The sequence below is a fragment of the Microcebus murinus genome, chromosome 11 (assembly GCF_040939455.1).
Source record: "Microcebus murinus isolate Inina chromosome 11, M.murinus_Inina_mat1.0, whole genome shotgun sequence".
In the NCBI taxonomy this organism is placed as follows: domain Eukaryota; kingdom Metazoa; phylum Chordata; class Mammalia; order Primates; family Cheirogaleidae; genus Microcebus; species Microcebus murinus.
The window spans coordinates 47,510,178-47,531,645 of record NC_134114.1 but is presented as its reverse complement, the minus strand read 5'-3'; the positions used below and the strand labels follow the sequence as shown (position 1 = coordinate 47,531,645).

Here is a 21,468-nt window from a genome sequence, read left to right as displayed (position 1 = left end):
AGGCTTCTCAGAAGGCCAGGGGAAACAAATCACATGAGACCTGTGGTCAGCATTATTTAGAAATTGCTCAATGCATTCAATAGCCATGGGTTTAGTTTCTCATTACCCCGTTCCTATGAAGAAGCCCTATTTGGACACAGCAATTCCAGTTTTTAGCTGGAAAAATTTCTGGGCACCACAATTTATATACTGTGGTCAATTTTGGACTTTACTGTATTTGGGTAAACGAGTAAACTCTTATGTATTTATTTTTCACAATTTGTTACATACATTAAGATAAAAATGTGCTTGGTTCTGCAAGAGACATGGAAGTTCAGGAGACAGCCCTGTGGCATGAGAGATGGAGGCAGCAGTGTGAGGAATGCTGTGAAGACAGAGGAGGTAACTCGTGGAGGATACAGAGACATAATTTTGATTAGGCCTATGAGAGAATATGTGAATATAGGTGGCAAGAGGACAATTTGCATAGGAATATGCCAATTTCAAATTAAAGGGAAAACTCCTTTAAATGAATTAAGTTAATCAGGTGGTTACTAAGGAAAAATTTCAGTATATACAGTTGCCACTGAAGGAAACATTCTCAACAAGTGTGTTAACTCTCTGAGCTGTCCTCTTATATAACATGCATCAGACTGTAAAGCAATTACCTGTTCACATCTCCGCTGTTTCCACTAAGTGGAAAATCCACTGAGGAAAGGACCTTGTTTTATTTCTTTCTGTAGCCCTGCATATTGCCTAATAGTTGTAATTTATGGAGCACCTATTATATACATGTCACATATGATTCCAGTATACATATATGGTAATAAGTCAAGGTACAGCCATTGAGGACACACTGGACTACACTGTAAATCAAATGCTGATTTTAACATATTATTATTTCCAACTTAATTAAGCTAATAAAATGATACCAAAGCAATAGACTCAATGCTTTCACAAGTTGTTGAAGAAAAATAAAGTTTGAAAGGAGCCAGTGAGGAAAATAAGAACAAAATAATACTTTGGTCAACTTTGATTATGGATAATTACAACAGAAATTAGTGTCTTTACCACGGCCAAGTTGTTCAACCATTTTCACTAAGATGAAAGACAAAACAGAGAGACTGTTGGAATCGTGACACCTAGACTGAGAGGGGGACAGGGAAGAGTACCAGTGATTAAATGTCATGGCCAGGAGATACAGGCTCAAGATGGCCAACTAGACACAGGTGGGATGTACCTCTTGCATGGAGAGGAACCACAATAGTAAGCACATTCTCACATTTTGAACAGACTGCCTAAGAGGCAACACTAGGATTCACCAGGGAAGTGACAGGAAGCACCAAAAGTGGGTAAGCAGAGTGTGTAGGGCAACTTGCCCAGCCAAGACATGCTCTGTGATGTGGGGAAGCAATAAGAGAGGAGCCCCCATGGCTCCACTTACCAAGACAAGCTTTTAAAATCTTGGTTAAAGGAGAACCCACAATGCAGGTCTTGGGCCATAAGGAGCTGTTTGGAGATTGTACAAAGACATGTCTCCAGAATGGGAACCTATGTGGAATTCCACGAGCATCCCAGCCTCGAGCAGATTGTACCGGGCATCATTCTAAGAAACTAGATACTGGGGAACCGTGGGTGCACCTGTAGCCACTGCATGAAGTTGACGAGGGACAGAGGAGACCAGGCACTTCCATGCACCCCTAGGAAGGTCCCCACCACCCTGCTGTGTGCTGCTGTTAAGACTGAGATGTGAAAGGACAGTATTTTCCACAGTGTCTTACCCACATTGCTTGCCTGGGTGGGACCCAGCCTTTCTAGTCCCAGGTCTAAGGTGCCATTTTGAGAGTTTGACACTGGGCTATGCCCTGCCCTACAAGTGAGGTTGGCCTGACAGGCTTGCAGCCCCTGCCAGCCTGGGTAGGGAAGGCAGGCATTCCACCACATATCTGGGACAGTGCCCACCATTCTGCAGCTGGATGCTGTGGGACCAAGTCCTGGGCAAATGGCACTCCCCAGTTTCCTGCCAGCATATCCTTCCTTAGAAGAGACCCACCCTCTCTGGTCACAGGTCCAAGGCATCAGTTTGGGAGCTTTAAGCTGGGCAGTGCTCCACCCTCAGGCTGAATTCAGGCTGACTCAGCTGCAGCCCTGCCAACCTGAGGAGGGACAGGGAAGCCCAAGCTCTCTTACATATATGTAGGCCAATTCCTACCACTCTGCTATGGGCTCCAGTGGAGACTAAGACACAAGAAGACTGCACTCCCCACAGTTTCTTGCCCATGCTGCTTGTCAGAAAGGGGTCCTGCCTTCTTTGATTGCAAACCCACAGCTGGCATCATCTTGAGAGATTAATGCTGGGCTGTGCCCCCTCCTTGGGCTGTGTTCAAGGTGACGTGGCTGCAGCTGCCACTCGGCCAGGAAGGGATGGGGAGACCAAACTCTACTAAGCACACTTAGGACAATATCCACCACCTTGTAATAGGCAGCTGTGGGACTGAGGATTAGCTTGCCCAACCCACTGCAGCTACCAGTAACACCAACACAGATCACTTGGATCCTAGTGTGTGGCTCCACCACTGCTACTGCCACCTCCCACATACAGACTGAAAGTACAGGGGTGAAAAATGATATTCCATGCAAATGGAAACCAAAAGTGAGCAGTAGTTACATCAGATAAAACAGTTTAAAAACAGTAAAAAACAAAAACAAAACAAAAAACAAAAACAGTAAAAAAAAAAAAAGACAAAGAAGGTCATTATATAATGATAAAGGGATCAATCCAGTATTTAACCATCCTAAACGTATATGCACCAAATATCAGAGGACCCAGATTCACAAAATAAATATTACTAGACCTAAAGAAAGAGATAGACAGCAATACAATAATAGCTGGGGACACCAACACCCCACTAACAGCACTAGATAGGTCAAGACATAAAATAAAGAAACATTGGACTTAAATTGGACTTTAGACCAAATGAACCTAACAATATTTATATAATATTCCACCCCCAAACTACAGAATATACATTCTTTTCATTAGCACATGGAACATTCTTCAAGACAGACTACATTTTAGGCCACAAAACAATCTTAACAAATTTACAAAAATAGAAATCATATCAAGTATATTCTCAGACCACAGTGGAATAAACCTAGAAATCAATATGATGAGGAACTTCATAAACTATATACACAGGGAAATTAAACAACATGCTCCTGAAGGATCACTGGGTTAATGAAATAAAGGTGGAAATTAAAAATATTTTTGAAGCGAATGAAAATGAAAACACAACATATGAAAACCCGTGGGCTACAGCAAAAGGAGCGCTGAAAGGGACATTTATATAGCATTAAATACCTACATTAAAAGAGCAGAAAGATTACAAATTAACAACCCAACATCATACCTCAAGGAACTAGAACAACAAGAACAAACTGAAACCAAAGTTGGCAGAAGAAAAGAAATAGTAAAGATCAGAGCAGAACTAAATGAAATAGAGACCGAAAAAACCAACAGATACGATCAACAAAACAAAAGGTTGGTTCTTTAAAAAGATAAACAAAAGCGACAAACCACTAGTTAAACTAATCAAGAAAAGAAAAGATCCAAATAAACACTATCAGAAATAAACAAGGAGACATTACAGCTGATATTATAGAAATACAAAAGATCATCAGAGATTATCATAGACAACTATATGCTCACAAACTAGAAAACCTGGAGGAAATAGAGGAATTTCTAAAAGCATACAACCTCCTGAGATTGAACTAAAAAGAAACAGAACTCTTGAATAAACCAATAATTAGTGAGAGTAAATAATAAAAAATCTCCCAGAAACAAAAAAAGTTTAGGACCTGATGGATTCATAGTTGATTTCTACAGACAGTAGGTAGGTGCCGAACCTACTAAAACTGTTCCAAAAAGGTTGAGAAGGAGGGAATCTCTCCTAACTCATTCTATGAAGCCAGTATCACCCTAATACCAAAGCCAGAAAAGGATGCAACAAAAAAAGATTACTGACCAATATTTCTGTTGAACACAGATGTAAATCCTCAACAAAATACTAGCAAACCAAATCCAACAGCACATCAAAAGGATAATTCACCACAATCAAGTGGGTTTCATTCCAGAGATGCAGAGATGATTCAACACATGGAAGTCAATAAATGTGATTCATCACACAAACATAATTAAAAACAAAAACCATATGATCATCTCAATAGATGCGGAAAAGGCATTTGATAAAATCTAGCAACTGATAAAAACCTTTAAAAAACTTGGCACAAAAGGAATGTACTTCAAAATAACAGCCATATATGAGAAACTCACAGCCAATATCATATTGAATGGAGAAAAGTTAAAAGCATTTCCCCTGAGAACTGGAACAAGACAAGTATGCCCACTTTCACCACTTCTATTAAACATAGTACTGGAAGTCAGAGACAGAGTAATCAGGCAAGAGAAAGAAATAAAGGGTATCAAAATTGGAGAAGAGGAAGTCAAATTATCTCTGTATGCTGATGGTATAATCTTATACCTAGAAAACCCTAACGACTCCTCCAAAAACTCCTAGATTTGATAAATAAATTAAGCAAAGTTTCTGGGTATAAAATCAATATACAAAAATCAATAGCATTTCTACACACAAACAACAACCAAGCTGAGAACCAAATCAAGAACTCAATCCCATTTACAATAGGTACAAAACAAACAAACAAACACTCCTAGGAATAAATTTAACTAAAGAGGTGAAAAATCCCTACAAAGAGAACTATAAATCACTGATGAAAGAAATCATAGATGACACAAATAATTGGAAAAACATCCCATGCTAATGGATCAGAAGAATCAATATTGTTAAAAATGACCATATTGCCCAAAATAATCTAAAGACTCAATTCAATTCCTATCAAAATACCAATGTCATTGTTCATGGAATTAGTAAAACAATTCTAAAATTCATATGTAACCAAAAATAGCCTGAATACCCATAGCAATCCTAAGCCAAAGAACAAAACTGGAGACATCACATTACCTGACTTCAAATTATACTACAAAGCTACAGTAACCAAAACAGCACAGTATTAGCATAAAAGCAAACACAAAGATCAATGGAACAGAAGAGAGAACACAGAAATATAACATATACCTACAACCAACTGATCTTTGACAAAGCAGACCAAAAAACACTGGGGAAAGGCCACTCTATTCAATAAATGGTGCTGGGAATACTGTATAGCCATATGCAGAAGAATGAAACTGGATCCCTATCTGTTACCATATACAAAAATTAACTCCAGATGGATTAAAGACTTAAATGTAAGACCTGAAACAGTAAAAATACTAGAAGAAAACCTAGCAAAAACTCTTCTGGATACTGGCCTAGACAAAGAATTTATAACTAAGACCCCAAAAGCAAATGCAATAAAAACAAAGATAGACAAATACTTAATTATACTAAAAAGCTTCTGAACAGAAAAAGAAATAATCAGAAGAGTTAATAGACAACCTATAGAATGGGAGAAAAAATATTCACAAAATACATGTCCGACAAAGGACTAATATGCAGATTCTACAAAGAACTCAAACAAATCAGCAAGAAAAAAGCCTCATTAAGGTGGGCAAATGGGCAGGGTGCAGTGGCTCACGCCTGTAATCCTAGCACTCTGGGAGGCCGAGGTGGGAGGATTGCTCAAGGTCAGGAGTTTGAAACCAGCCTGAATAAGAGCGAGACCCAGTCTCTACTATAAATAGAAAGAAATTAGCCAAACAACTAAAAATAGAAAAAAATTAGCCGGGCACGGTGGCGCATGACTGTAGTCCCAGCTACTCAGGAGACTAAGGTAGAAGGATCTCTTGAGCCCAGGAGTTTGAGGTTGCTGTGAGCTAGGCTGATACCATGGCACTCCAGCCTGGGCAACAGAATGAGACTCTGTCACACACACACACACACACACACACACACACACACACACACACACACAAAAGGCCATTATTAAAAAGTCAAGGCCGGGCGCGGTGGCTCACGCCTGTAATCCTAGCACTTTGGGAGGCCGAGGCGGGCGGATTGCTCAAGGTCAGGAGTTCGAAACCAGCCTGAGAGAGACCCCGTCTCTACCAAAAATAGAAATAAATTAATTGACCAACTAAAAAATATATATACAAAAAATTAGCCGGGCATGGTGGCACATGCCTGTAGTCCCAGCTACTCAGGAGGCTGAGGCAGTAGGATCGCTGAGCCCCGGAGATTGAGGTTGCTGTGAGCCAGGCTGACGCCACGGCACTCACTCTAGCCTGGGCAACAAAGTGAGACTCTGTCTCAAAAAAAAAAAAAAAAAAAAAGTCAAACACAATAGATATTGGCATCAATGTGGTGAAAAGTAAATACTTTATACATTGTTGGTGGGAATGTAAATTAGTATTATGCAATCTTTACAGAGATCAGTATGGAAATTTCTCAAAGAAATAAAAGTAGATCTACCATTTGATCCTGTAATTCCACAAGTGGATATGGACCCAGAGGAAGAGAAATCATATCAGAAAGATACCTGCACTCATATGTTATCGCAGCACAATTCATAATTGCAAAAATATGGAATCAAACTAAGTGCCCATCAACTGTTGAGTGGATAAAGGAAATGTGGTGTATATATATACCACAGACTACTACTTAGCCATTAAAAAGAATGAAATGATGTCTTTTGCAGCAACCTGGATAGAACTGGAGACCATTATCCTAAGTGAAGTATCTCAGGAACAGAGAAATAAATGTTGCATGTTCTCACTTATAAGTAAGTGTGAGCTAAATTATGGTTATACAAAGGCATACGGAGTGGTAAAATGGACATTGGAGACATAAGGGAGGAGGGTAAGGGGGAGTGAGGGATGAAAAAGTACCTATGGGATACAATGTACACTATTCATGTGATGGGTACACCAAAAGCCCTGACTCCACCATTATACCATATATACATGTAATGGAATTCAACTTGTACCCCTTAGACCTATTAAAATTAAAAAAAAATTCTAACTGTTAAAATAAATGAATGTCATGGCCATAAGAATCATGGCTTTTAAATTTATGAAAAAATGTTTTTAAATGAATGTGAGTAGAGTTATTAGATAATATAATAGTTTTGATGTATATTATTTTATATCACTTTGTATATTAATAAGTGGTTTCTAGAGTATATAATGTTTTTTTGTTTCTATACTTTCTATTTTCATTTACATATTTGTCAGCTTATTTCATACGAATGCATAAGTAGCAATGATATGACAACCAAATACCTAGTGACAGTGAACAAAGCAAGTGGGATAACACTCTGTTAGGACCCTAGATACCATATTAGGAATTAGTATAAAAATTCCAAACAAGAAACAAGATACAATGAAGCAAGGACTTTAATAGTAATATAAACAATTAGTAGCCTCTAGAACCAAGCACATTACCTAACATATAGTAGACGATCAATACATTTCTCTTGAATGAATGAAAAACAGGATGTTTTCAAAGGCATATTAGGTTTTGAGGCCCTCTGTCAAGTAGATATGACACAGTAAAACAGTCACAGAAAAAAGAAATGGAAATCATACAAGTATCAAAAAAAAAAAAAAAGGAACAACTAACCTAGGAAGGCTGTCACATGGCTTGTGCTCTTTGCAGTGTTCATTTCAAGGACGAAGTCAGCATGTGTGTTATAGCCGAGTAGTTTGGCTACTTTGGCCCGAAGTGGGAGTAGCTGTTGCAGAATGACAGTGTTTTCCTAGTAATAAACACCATCAACAAAAACAAAGTTTAATTATTAATTTGACCTAAAGTACTAAAAAGAAGAGTTATTATATGTATTTTTAGGTTCATAAAATTATCAAATATTTTTAGATCATCTTAACTTCTGTTTTCATTGCATTGTTAGATTCTTTTTAGTTCATGAACCAATATTATTCCTGAAATAATTTATGACTTTTTAAACCTCCGGAGATAGTTATGAAGTCTCAGTAAAATTTGAGGTACTATAAACTTAGAGTGAAAATATGTTCTTAAGGACAATACTGACTCCACATTTCTTCTCATTGATAGAAGTGCACCAAATATTGGTTCTTAGTTTTGGGGGGATGTTTTTATTGTGGTAAAATATACAAAAAATTTGCCATTTTAACTTCACATCCATTAGTATGACTATTATAAAAACAAAACCCCATTATGTATTGGGAGGATGTAGAGAAACTGGAACCACTGTGCTTTGCTGATGGAAATGTGAAATGGGGCAGCTGCTGTAGAAAATGGTAATTTCTCAAAAAATTAAACACAGAATTTATCTATGTTTAATTTTTTTAGGAATTACCATATGATCCAGCAATTCAACTTCTCAGTGTATATCCAAAAGAATTAAAAGCAGAGACTCAAAGAGGTATCTGTATATCCATGTTCACACATTATTTACAACAGCCAAAAGATGGAAGCCACCCAAGTGCCAATCGACAAATGAACTGATAAACAAAATGTGATACATAGATACAATGCAAAAACAAATCCTTAAAAAGGAATGAAGGCTGAGTACAGTGGCTCATGCCTAACACTTTGAGAGGCTGAGGTGGGAGGATCCCTTGAGGCTAGGAATTTGAGGTTGCAGTGAGCTGTGGTAAGGCCACTGCACTCTAGAGCCTGAGAAACAGAGCAAGACTCTGTCTCAAAAAAAAAAAATAAAATAAAATTCTGACACATCCCACAACATGGATGAATCTTTAAGACAGTATGCTAAATGACATATATCATACACAAAAAGACAAATATATGATTCCACTTATAAGAGGCTCCTAGAATAGTCAAATTCATAGAGATAGAAAGGAGAATGGTAATTGCATCAGGCTGGAGAAAGGGAGGAAAGTAGACTTAGTGTTTAATAGACACAGAATTTCATTAATGGGGAAGACAAAAAAGCTCTGGAGATGGATGGTGGTAATGGTTGCACAACAATATGGATACATTCACAATGTGAATATACTTAATGCCACATGCTATAGTTTGAATACCTCCACAAATTCTTATGTTGAACCTTAATTCATATTGTGATAGTACTCAGAGGCAGGGCCTTTCAGAAAGTAATTAAGTCATGAGGGCAGAGCTCCCATGAATGATTTAGTGCCTTATAACAGGGCTTAGCCTGTACTTTGATATACACAACTATCAACAACAAGAGTAGGGGGCTGCTATAACAAAAATGAAAAATGTACGGGAATGGTGAGGATACAGACACTATAGGCTGGGAAGCTGGTGATCCTTATTATACTATGAATAACATTTGTGAAAACTGCTGCTTGCCATAACTTAGAAGGCAGGCCACATACCCACTGAGTCTTAGCTCTAGAGAAAATGTTTGGGAAAACTAATAATGTTGGTGTGTGTGTATTGGCATTTGTTTCTTTTAGAAAAATTACATGAGAGAGATGAGCTCAGGTAAGAATTGGCCAGTTTGCAAAGATGGAAGGAAAAGAATTCTGCTAAGGGAGGTTTTGCCTGTGGTCCACAATCTAGGGCTTCAGATGCTTGGAAAATCCAATTGCTCTGTACTCCCAACATTGGAGAAAAGATTATTGAACTGAGTTATTGAACTGCAGAGATTAGTTTGAAAATGCTGCCTTCATCCTTATGCCTACTGTTTTAGAGAGGCTTAAAGCAGACTCTGTTAAACTGAGGAAGAGTGGGATGGAAAAAATATAGAAGCCAGCATATACGATTTGGCAGGTTTATGAACTATGACCAAAAGTTATTTTAACATGCATCTGATTGGAAGCAAACAGATAAGAAATCTAAGTTATAGAGGGAATTTTATTACCAAAGATATCATAAATCTGGCCTATAAAAGCCTGTGATTATTTGATCCCTAAAACAACTTGCAGGCTTCAAACTGGCATCAGTAGGAATCTATACAAGCAGTAGGAATCTATACAGCTCATACAGATTTCTACTGATGCCAGTAGGAATCTATTCCCCAAGATATGGTCATGGAGGATAACAGATAAGAAAGAACTTCCTGCAGGCAAAACCAGAAACCATACAGTACAATTGATAAAGAAATTCTTGCCAGAAAGCAGACCTAAATAAGTCCAGTGGTCTAACCAAGTAATTTCATCCACATAAGAAATCCTCACAATTCCTGCCAAATAATTTTTGAAAATTGCTATGGGCCTGATATATTTTCCATTCTTTCCTTTTCCAAAATGGACGTTTTTAGTGTGGTTATTCTGTTCCTATTCCATCATTAGGGGTATGTGTTAGAGGTGAGGGGCTGATAACTTTCCTTTCCTTTCACAGGTTACTAAATCATGAGAAGCTACAACTGGGGAGGACTATGTATCACCCAGAAATCCTAGCCTTGCAGCTCAAGGCAATAACTGATTGGGAACTGACAAATGGTAAATGGGTCCTATGTGTGGAAAAAAGGGTGCTCATGGTTACTTAGATAGCCAGAGAGGTGAGCTTCAGTGGAACTACTTGACTCTGAGAATCCATTTCTAATTCTTCCTTTTTTCTTTTTCATAACAGAATCTCCTAAGGTATGCAAATGGCTGCCAACTAAAGACTACATTTCCCAGCCTCCCTTGTAGCTAGATGTGGTTATATGATGGAATCTGGACCTATGGGATGTGAATGGAGTTGATGCATGGCACTTTCAGGTCTTCTTAAATGTTTCCTCTGAATTCTCTCTTCCCCCCTTCCCAACAGGCTGGGAAATGGTCATTCCAAGGAATGAACTTGGAAGTCACTTGTTGAGGAAGGAGAGATGCCTTACCAGAACTGGACTGTTGACTTGGGAGAGAAATACAACTTCTAGTTTATTTAACCCTTTCTATTTTTACTAGAATAGCTTAGCCTGTGGCCCCACCAAGCAGGTTGCCAATGAACAATGAAAAAGCTGAAAGTCTTGTAGGTCTGAGGAATTAGAGACACAATGCTCACACAAAGAGTAATACCAGTATCTGAGTTGACTTCAACACTGGTAAACAAAGCAAACCTTTTTCTCAAAACCTTCCACTAAAAACAAAAGAAAGACAAACATTTATGGTACCTCTTTGCACCTTGTATTAAAAGCCATTTCCATCCTTCTTCTGGTTTCAGGGACACAGCATTTCTTCATGACAGGAAAATAGTGTGGATATTTTAAGGTAATTTTATACTTGTCATCATCTGTCTTTTCTAAACTATCAATGAAATCATCAGGAAGAGCACCTGCAAAAAATCATTTTCTCACACATCAATTTTTCCACTTATTATTGGTTTATGTGGTATTGGCATGGTGCCTTCAAGTAGCTCTAGGAATTTTATGGAATAATTGAAATTCAAAAAAAAAATAATGAAAATCCTTATAATATCATTTTGATGGTGTTGGAATGGGACTGGCAGTTAGAGGCCAGGTGGCTCAGGAGATGGTAATTCAAAATATGAATAGGCTTCAGTGCACTTGTGCAGATGGTATTTTAATGGAGAACTGGCAAAATTAAGCCAATAAAGACCCAGGACAGAATAAAAGACTAATTTAAGATACAATGTAGGGGACACTGCAAGGCAGAAAAAATTTTAAGGCACTGAAGGCCTTAAAACGGGAGGATGAAATCCCCTCTTGACTGTCTCTAGGAATTGTTTATACTCTTATTTACCTAAAATCTAATTTTGGCTGGTTTTGTTGTCTTCTCTGTAAAAGAGGTGGTGGGGTTAGATACTGGAGCATATTTTTAAAGAATACTTTGAACTTTAGGTTTTATATCTGGAAAGTAAAGCAAACTGTGATGTGACATTATTTACCTGAATTACATGATTTAAACTAGAAAAATAAAATTTACCAAGTTCAGCCTTCGAAAATATAAGGAAGGTATCATCCTCATTGAGGTTTTTGTTAAAGTCAATACATAGCTCACTCATTCTTTTCTTCATTGATTTGATTTCCTGAAACAAAGATAAAAATAAAGGATATTAACAATAAAAAGCACTTTCATTTTTATTGCCATTAGTCATGTAAGTTTCACTTTTGTATGAAGATTGACTTCCCAACCCTCAGGAAGTACTTTCGCAGAGATGTGCTTGGTAAATAGCTTTCTGTAGTCTTCTATGTCATGTCCATGTGTATCTGTGTAGCACTCACAGAAAGGCAAGCCTGGTGATGTGTTAGAAATTAGTCGCAAATCTGAAGAACTAAATAAATTTAGGAAGTATAGTAAAAGCAGTATTTGGCACATAGCACACACACAAAAAATAGTTGCTCAGTGAATGAACAACTCTAGTAGCCCATTGTCAATTTGCATACTACTTATCTTTTCCAATTCAAAATATTAATTTAGCAATCAGTATCTGTCTGCAAAGTAAACTGAGAGATAAGAATTGAGTTATTAACTTCATGGTTGCTTTGGAAAAAAGCTGATGCCTTAGTTTTACAGAGATTTTTTGAACAAAGATAATTTATAGACCCTATCATTTGCAAAAAAAGTATTAGGTGGGAAACCAAAGGAAACAATAAGAGGGAAACCACAAGAAAAAACATGAAATTATTAGTCTGTCCCATTCTTCTAATAATGCTAGATGACGAAATTTACTTCAACCATACTGGTTCTCAAAGTGTGGCCGTGGGAACCTGTTAGAAATACAAATTCTCAGGATTCCACACTAAATCTACTGAACTCTTGGGAGTTGAGCCCTATGATCAGAGTTTTAACAAGCCCTCCAGGTACTTCTGATGCACACTAAACTTGAGACTACTGACTTCACACACACTGTTTAGTGTTGTCTTCACATGCTGTGGTTTTCTCCCCAACCCCTTTCCCCTACTCTACAGCACCTATGTAGTTCAGATAGGACCTGACCCTGTTTGCAGCTCTAGGTATGTGACCGCTACACCAGCTGGGTAATCATTCCATCCCCACTGCCTTAGTGACTGGTTCATATACCCCAGGCCTGGTATTCCTGACTAAAAGGGCATTCAAGATTAACTGCAGGGATGCGCATGGTAGTTCATGCCTACAATCCTAGAACTCTACAAGGCCAAGGTGGGAGGATCACTTGAGGTCAGGAGTTCCAGACAAGCCTGAGCAAGAGTGAGACCCATCTCTACCAAAAATAGAAAGAAAAAAAATTAGCAAGGCAATTAAGAATAGAAAAAATTAGCTGGCAGTGGTGGCACATGCCTGAAGTCCCAGCTACTTGGGAGGCTGAGGCAGGAGGACTGCTTGAGCCCAGGAGTTTGAGGTTGCTGTGGGCTAAGCTGACACCACAGCACCCTAGCCTGGGCAGCAGAGCAAGACTCTGTTTCAAAAAAAAAAGAAGAAAAAAAAGATTAACTACAGGATCACTCTAGGCCTTTAAGATATGAAGAGAGGTCTCATGGGGGCTTCTCTATGTCCTTCTGGATGGTGGTGTTTAAGATTTAGTCACTTTAGTAATGAAAGGAAGCCAGCCTTTAGATAACATTTACACTGAAGATGACAGAATAGAGAAAAATAAGGTGGCCAAAGACACCACTGTACATCTAGATCACACTAACCCATTAAGCCCACCTACCCTGGGCCTTTCAATTATACAAACAAATAAATCTCTATTGTTTAAACAGGGTTTTGTTAGGGGCAACCAAACACATCTTAACCATTTAGGTTATTAAGTATGAAATGTCTGATTTCCTTAAGTACTAAGTTTGACAGTCCAAAACCAAATATTTACCAAAAAAGCTAATGGTGTCTGTTTGGTAGTCTAGTGCTGGTATTATCTACTACAGCTTCATGAAACCTGGTCAGTTGATTACAGCAGATGTCTGCTACAACCAAATGGATGAAATGATGAGGATGCTTGTAATTAAGGAGCTGAGATTGGTCAATAGAGACAGGCCAATCCTCTTGCAAGACAAAACTCAACCACATGTTGCACAAACAACTCTGTTCAAACTACAGTAGCTGGACTTGGAAACTCTCTGTCATCCACCATATTCATCAGACCTTGCACCAACTGACTACAACTTCTTCCAGGCTTTGGACCACTTCTTGCAAGGAAAAATATTCAATTCCCAACAAGATGTTGAAAACGCCTTTTGTAATTTCATCACTACTCGTTCTCCAGGCTTCTTCCCTGTTGGCATAAACAAGCTACTGTTAAGATGGCAAAACTGTGTCAATAGTTTAGGCATATACTTTTGATTAATTGTACTGTGTCTTATTTAAGATATAATAAACTACACTTTTGATTTGAAATTGGACATTTCATATTTAATGACCTAAATAATACATTGTTTATGCCCCAAACTGAGCTGAGGACAGGTAAGTGAGATCAGTCACATTGTTCCTCTAACTAGGATGGAGAAGATACAAGGTGATCAAAGGGCATTTAGATGGCAGAAAGGAGTCCTTATCTCAGTGGTGCCTTCAGTTGTATCTACCATGCTGACATCACTTGATTTGGATTTCTTTCAAACTTATTTCCAGTTCTGCTGGCTAGAAGAATGACCTAGAAATAAATCATGGATTACATTTCCTGTCCAAGAAGAAAGAGGTTAACTCTGAAGCCAAATTTATTTCTGAACCTGGAAGACCTTACCGGCATTAGACAAAAGAAAACTTTTTAGAGGCCCTATTCAGCAGCTGATCTCTCTTCTTTTAAGGGGCATGTATTAATCATAGGATGTTCCATTCTAAAGTGCTGGTTTTAAAACTCTCCATCAATAAGGATCTTATTTCCCAGCATCCTATCTTGTATGACCAATGGAGTAGAATACAAATCAACTATTAGGACCTGAAACCACCTTCTAAAGAATGTAAAATAGATCAGGGAAAATAAGACCAACACACATGAAACAAAACTTGGAAGGGAGTAAAGAATGATTAAGTTATCATTTGTCAATCACCATGAGATTAACAGGAATTATAGAATTTAAGGCCATTGGATGTAAAATACATTGTAAATGGATTTATGTTACGGGTTATTTTATTACAACTCATCTGTTTCCTTATTTCCTGGTTTTTGTTGTACAGGTTGAGTATTCCTTATCTGAAATGCTTGGGAGCAAAAGTGTTTCAGATTTTGGAATTTTGCATTTTGGAATATTTGCACTATTATAGGTCAAACGTGCCTAATCTAAAAATCCGAAATGCTCCAATGAGCATTACCTCTGAGCATGACCACTGAGCGTAATGTCGACACTCAAAATGTTTCCAATTTTGGAGCATTTAGAATTCTGGTCTTTTGGATTAGGGATACTGAACCTGTATTTTGTTTTATTTATTCATTTTCCCCCCATTAAGAAAAGGAAACATAAACTCACATTCTGTACTTGTTCTGGAAGATGGAGCCCATTTCTTTTTCCCATTTTAACTGACTTTTCCAAGTATCGCCTGGCTTCAGGCTTTATCTTCCCCAGATCACAGGTTTCCTGAAATTAAAAAGCATGACAACCATTTCGGCTGTAACAGTGCATGGGTAAATTATAAACTATGAGGGCCACAGCAAATTTATTCACCCTCTCTTTTTGGGCTATGAAGCACATAGTTGATTATGAAGCAGGCCGTTTTGAAGACCTCATTTCTGTTATGCTTTAGTGAGCTTCTGCTCATTTACAACAGAAAAATTAAATAAATAAAAAGCTAACCAGAATTTCCTTGCCTTGCATCAGAATCAAGGGTGCTTGTACCACTTGAAAGTGTGATAATAGAAGCATTTGCATAATCTCATTCTGAACATTCTTTATGACTGAGTGGTTTTTTTTCACAGAACATATTTCTTATCACAAATCACCTGGATTTAATTTTCTATCATTTGTTAACCTGGTTCCACTTGAGAGGCAGGAATAGAAATAATGGGTAATTTCTACAAAAATGCAGAGTGGGACACTTCTGCCAATATACCAAACAGGGACAGCTGGATAAAACCCCAGCAAAAGGCTTTCAACACTCCAAAAATGCCTTACTGTCATTTGCCAAGAGAGATCAAGGGACTACAGCTAGCTGCCTATAAACAAGTATCTGGGGAAAATGAGTCAGCACTGCACAAAGAGGAGGAAAGCTGAACAGTAAATTTGAATCTGTATGCACCAGTACAAGCAACACTCATTCAAAAGAACAGAGGGCCCTGGAGGGGAATGGAAAATTCCCCAGCCATTAGCACAGTAATAAAAACACCAGGTGTTTCTCCAAAAACAGGTAGCAGAATACACTTGGCACATCTAGATGTCTGGTCAGTTAGTGGTCTCTAGGAAGAAATGGACTCTAGACAGATTCAGCAGTTGTAATGGATTCAGGCTCGTTGAGGGTCAATGAGGGACCTCTGTCTCTAGAGCCTTACAGAGTTCCATCAGTTGGACATTCTCTCCATGAAAGACTTGGACTATCTATCCCTGAGCATCCCTAATTGTTTCACTAATTACATCTGTAACAGGATGGTGTTTAGCTTTAGAGACTGCATTTTAGATTGTTGGGGCTAGGCTTGTGCTACAATCATTCTGTAATTTTCTACATTTTGTTGCAGCAGGTAAATCAAGTTATATTTGAACTGGGGGTATCACTTAATATGGCGAACTATATGTCACCTTGTCTACCAAGAAATAATTTTGTGTCACAGTATTAAAGCACTTGTTGTGCATACATTACTCACAGTTTCCTCTGAGTTTATCCTCAGTGGAGGCAGAGAACAGTTACACTTCTTTTTCCATAATAACCTCCTTTTGTGTCCCTGGAGAATGTATAAGTGTGCTGGCATGACTGGAGTTGGAACCCTCTCTAGCTGGTGTTGGTGCATACTGGGATTCCAGCAGCAGGTGCCTGTAATGGGAAGAAACCCAGAATGGCCAGGGAGATGACTGAGCTATGTGCTGGTTCACTCAGGGATGGCCAGCAGTTCATATCACAGTGTTCATACAGATGTGATTAACTTGGGTTGATCTGGGCTGGCTTTAATAGCACACTAGGAAATCTGTCCTGAAGTGTGGGCACGGCACAAGGGGTCTCTAGACAGTGCAATACTGCAAGCTGTAGGGCTAGAGAGAATCCAGGCAGTAGCTATGTGTAGTTGTTGGGGATGGGAAAGGGTACATGGTGAGAAGGGCCTGGCAAGAACTGGGTAAGTCATTAAAAATCCAGGCAGGCAGGATGAGATCCAAAGCAGAGGGCCATCCCAGCAGGGAAATAAGCTGGCTGGATGCTTGAGTTCCTGGGCCACATCTGGCCCTGAGCTTAGGACATAGGCTCATCACAAACCTTACCACCAGCTGATATAAGCAGAATTCATATTCTATGGCTATACTTAATCAGGATGGCCTCTCATACTTGTTATATCTGCAGGTAGCAAGGCCACTATTTCAGAAAGCCTAGAAGTATATTCAGAATAGTAAACTCAAAATTAATGATCTAGATTAGAATTAAAAGTATTCGCTCCCAAATAGGTGACACAGGTGCAAACAGGCAGAAGGATATTCTGAAAAAAATCAGCCCTGAATTAGATCTAATTAAAATATGAGTAATTAACTGTACTGAAATATTTAACTTACTGTACAAATAACACTTAAAATTCTGACTCAATTATAACCAGGCGCCCCTTGCCAGTCAGACTCTGAGGCTTGGGGAAATCTCTGGAGGTCTCTGGTTGGAGTAAGGCGCTTCTGAAATGTGCTTCTTAAGCACATTCCTGTTCCAGAGCCGATCATAATAATATTCTCCCTTATAATCCCCAGGCAAGGTCAGAATTACCGCCCAAGGATTTTCTAAGAGGGAATCAGCCAACCCTTCTAGACTGTTCTGCTATAATTGCACCTTCCTTCCTGAACAAGAATTCCTCCTCTTGAATTTGAACCAGGCCACAGGCATCTTTGGGTGAAGTTTCTCCTTTATAAAAGGTGGAGGGCTAAAGTTCTCAGAAGTAATTTTTAAATTTATATGATTTGACAGTAGGAGCCCTAATTTTAATTTCTGTGATGAAAAGATTTAGTTTCCTCCTAATTTCCTCCTGTAACAAAGAGCTGTTATATAAACGTGTACATATACAATACACTCCATCTCTCACAGATATGCTTATATATTCATTTCATAGATTAAAAAAACACTGAGGTTAAATGATCTTTCCAAGATCACACCACTATCTAATGGTAAAAATGGCAAAGAAATAAGTTCTTCAAATTCTTAGTTTCATGCATTTCCCAATGTGCCATACTTCTGTAATACCATCCTGAATTCATTATCATTCTTTAAAATTTCATAATAAAGAATGAGAAATTTTCTTAATTTCTCCTAAATCCTCCCCACCTTCTGTCCCATGACTTTGGCCTTTTCTTTAAAAGACCTTGGTATTTCCAGTTTCTAAAATATGTAAATAAAAAATTATTTCAGTGGGATTTTCTGTATTGTGCATGCTGTGTAAACACACTAGAAATTACAATGTTGTTAGAAGAACTCTGAAGATTAAGATAGTATATTCCTCTGAATATCATTTTAAAAATGAATTCATGAATTTGCTAAGGAATTATAATTGGACAACAGAGTATATTATTGTAGCCTATTTAAAAAACCAAAATAGAGAAATAACTAAGTATGTGATATTTGCAGTTTAGTTCCCTTTTCTTCTGTCCCCTCCCCCCACCAAATCCATGACCTTTACTGTTAGGTTTCCATCCTACTCCTGTGAAAAGGACATCGTTAGGCAGCTGACTGCATAGAGGGATGTCTGGCTAGAGGGATGCACAAAGGCCTGTTTGCTGACAACTGATTCAATGCCTTCACAAGATTCACTGCTTTTGTGGGAGCCGCAGTGTGAGGTGGGGCTCCACACTGCAAGAAGACACATTTTGTGAATAATTAAGGCTAGTTCCATTCCACTCAACATACGTTTACAGAGCTCCTATTTATGCCAGGCACTAAGGAAACGAAGAAAAATATTATTGAGGAGCTTTAAGTCAGATGGAAGGGAAAAAAGGGTATGTTGATAAATAATGTCAATATCACATAGTATGTGGAAAAAACCAGGTAACTACTTGGACAAGAGAAGGGCACAATAGGGGCACCTGGCCGATGGGGAAAACTAAGCCCAGGTACTTGCCACTTTATATCTGGATGCCAGGCTTTTAAGACCGCGACTAAATTACCAGTTTTAGCAGTACTGATTATGACCAATGACTAGACTTACAAATTTCAAAATCAAGAAGGCATGGTAAATAAAGGAAATTAATTGTAAATGAATTTTGGACACAATTATTTTGTTCATTTTGTATTTTTTTTTCTTTCTTTTTTGGTCACAGTTTTAAGGCACTGGCTTTCATATTTTAATCGAGCACTGGGTCTCCATGGCTGGTCAAGTAGGAGAGATCACACAATGCTTAAAATCATCTATACTTAATCCCATGACCTATTCATTTGCACTGCAACATTAAAACTTTCTTGTTTAAATCACTAATGAGCTAAAATGAATTGGCAAGACCAAAGCCTGCAGCTCTGAAAAAATATAAACAATATTACAATAGATCACTGTATTTCTCAAATTTAGCTTGCATGATCCAGCCTCTGTTTCAGTAAAGAATTCCTCTTGTGCATTTCTTAGCTGGCTGCTGGAATAAAATATGCTCGATTGTTTTGACATGAAGACACTATATTTTTCTCACCAAAATGGCTAGAAATATCAGGTATAAAACCTTATTTGATCTTTGCTGACTTTCTAGCCAACAATTGAGCAGCCTTTGTCAGGACTGGCAAATACCAAGACCTGTGGCCATAATTGCTGGTTTTTGACTCCTGTCCATTTTTTAACTAAAGGCATAAGAAAATCCTTATTTTCATCGCTTTTTCTTTTTTCTTTTGGTGGAATTAAGAATACATTTAATGTTTCTATAACAAGACAGAAGAAACTAAAAAAAAAAAGAATACATTTAATATGTTAAATTTTTATGCAATAATTGATATCTGCAAATGAATATAACTATATATAAGTTATTGGGACAAATTAAACCCATCCTTTAACTTATAAGATAGGAATGCAACAACACTGTTGCATTTACTTGTGCAACAGGTAACCTGTGCAAAAGATAACTACTGTCTTGAATTTTGTGATAATTTTTTCCAGTTTTACCATTTATGTATATATTTAGTTTTGCTTTTTTTTTTTTTTGAGACAGAGTCTCGCTTTGTTGCCCAGGCTAGAGTGAGTGCCGTGGCATCAGCCTAGCTCACAGCAACCTCAAACTCCTGGGCTCGAGTGATCCTTCTGTCTCAGCCTCCCGAGTAGCTGGGACTACAGGCATGCGCCACCATGCCCGGCTAATTTTTTATATATATATCAGTTGGCCAATTAGTTTCTTTCTATTTATAGTAGAGACGGGGTCTCGCTCTTGCTCAGGCTGGTTTTGAACTCCTGACCTTGAGCAATCCGCCCGCCTCGGCCTCCCAGAGAGCTAGGATTACAGGCGTGAGCCACCGCGCCCGGCCAGTTTTGCTTCTTTTTGAACATTATAAAATGATACCATGCTGTATTCAGTATTCTGCAATTTCTTTCACTTCAGCCATATTGTTCCATGTTGTTATTTATTTCAATGCTACAAAATAGTCCATTGCATAAATGTACCTCAATTTATTAATCCATTCTCTTGCTGATGGGAATCTGAGTTGTTTCAGTGCTTTGCTATTGTAATATTCCTATGAACATTTGTACAATTTTACCTGGCACATATGCAAAAGTATCTCTAGGTAAACACTGATATGGGATGGAGAAGGAATGTGCTAGGTTGTAGAGAATGTAAGATCTAATTTTGAAGTTTTTCTCCAACTAAGTTATTATTTTTAATCCATTGCACTCTTATTAGCAGTGCACAAACATTCCCATTAATCCACATCTACAAAGATACTTGGTGTCATTGTATTTCTTAATTTTTTTTTTTTTTTTTTTTTTTTTTTGAGACAGAGTCTCACTTTGTTGTCCAGGCTAGAGTGAGTGCCGTGGCGTCAGCCTAGCTCACAGCAACCTCAAACTCCTGGGCTTGAGTGATCCTTCTGCCTCAGCCTCCCGAGTAGCTGGGACTACAGGCATGCGCCACCATGCCCGGCTAATTTTTTTTTTTTTATATATATATCAGTTGGCCAATTAATTTCTTTCTATTTATAGTAGAGACGGGGTCTCGCTCTTGCTCAGGCTGGTTTTGAACTCCTGACCTTGAGCAATCCGCCCGCCTCGGCCTCCCAAGAGCTAGGATTACAGGCGTGAGCCACAGCGCCCGGCCTGTATTTCTTAATTTTTACCAATCTTATAAGTGAAAAATGATAACTTACTGTAGTGTTCATTTGCATTTCTCTGATTACTAACAAGGTTGAACATCTTTTCATATGTTTAACTGGCGTTTGTACTTCTGAAATACCTCTTCGTGTTATCTGCCCATTTTTCTATTGGGATGTTTCTATGTTCTTTGACATAGTTGTTCTTTTTTATTTCTTTAGACAGAGTCTTGCTTTGTTGCCCAGGCTAGAGTGAGTGCTGTGACGTAAGC

At 38.2% G+C, this 21,468-nt stretch overlaps 1 protein-coding gene across 3 annotated transcripts in view; it reads right to left on the bottom strand.

Moving 5' to 3' along the window:
* Positions 1-21,468, bottom strand: part of NLN (neurolysin) — a 100,797-nt gene that overhangs the window by 32,114 nt on the left and 47,215 nt on the right. For 2 of the 3 annotated variants that reach the window (XM_076008056.1, XM_012784093.2), the window contains 4 exons: positions 15,280-15,387; positions 11,825-11,927; positions 11,053-11,213; positions 7,614-7,749 (listed from right to left, as the gene is read on the bottom strand). In XM_076008056.1, the coding sequence (XP_075864171.1) occupies positions 7,614-7,749; positions 11,053-11,213; positions 11,825-11,927; positions 15,280-15,387 (508 nt within the window). Of the gene's footprint in view, positions 1-7,613; positions 7,750-11,052; positions 11,214-11,824; positions 11,928-15,279; positions 15,388-16,604; positions 19,886-21,468 lie in introns of those variants that run through there. The other variant, XM_012784096.3, reaches the window with a different exon arrangement.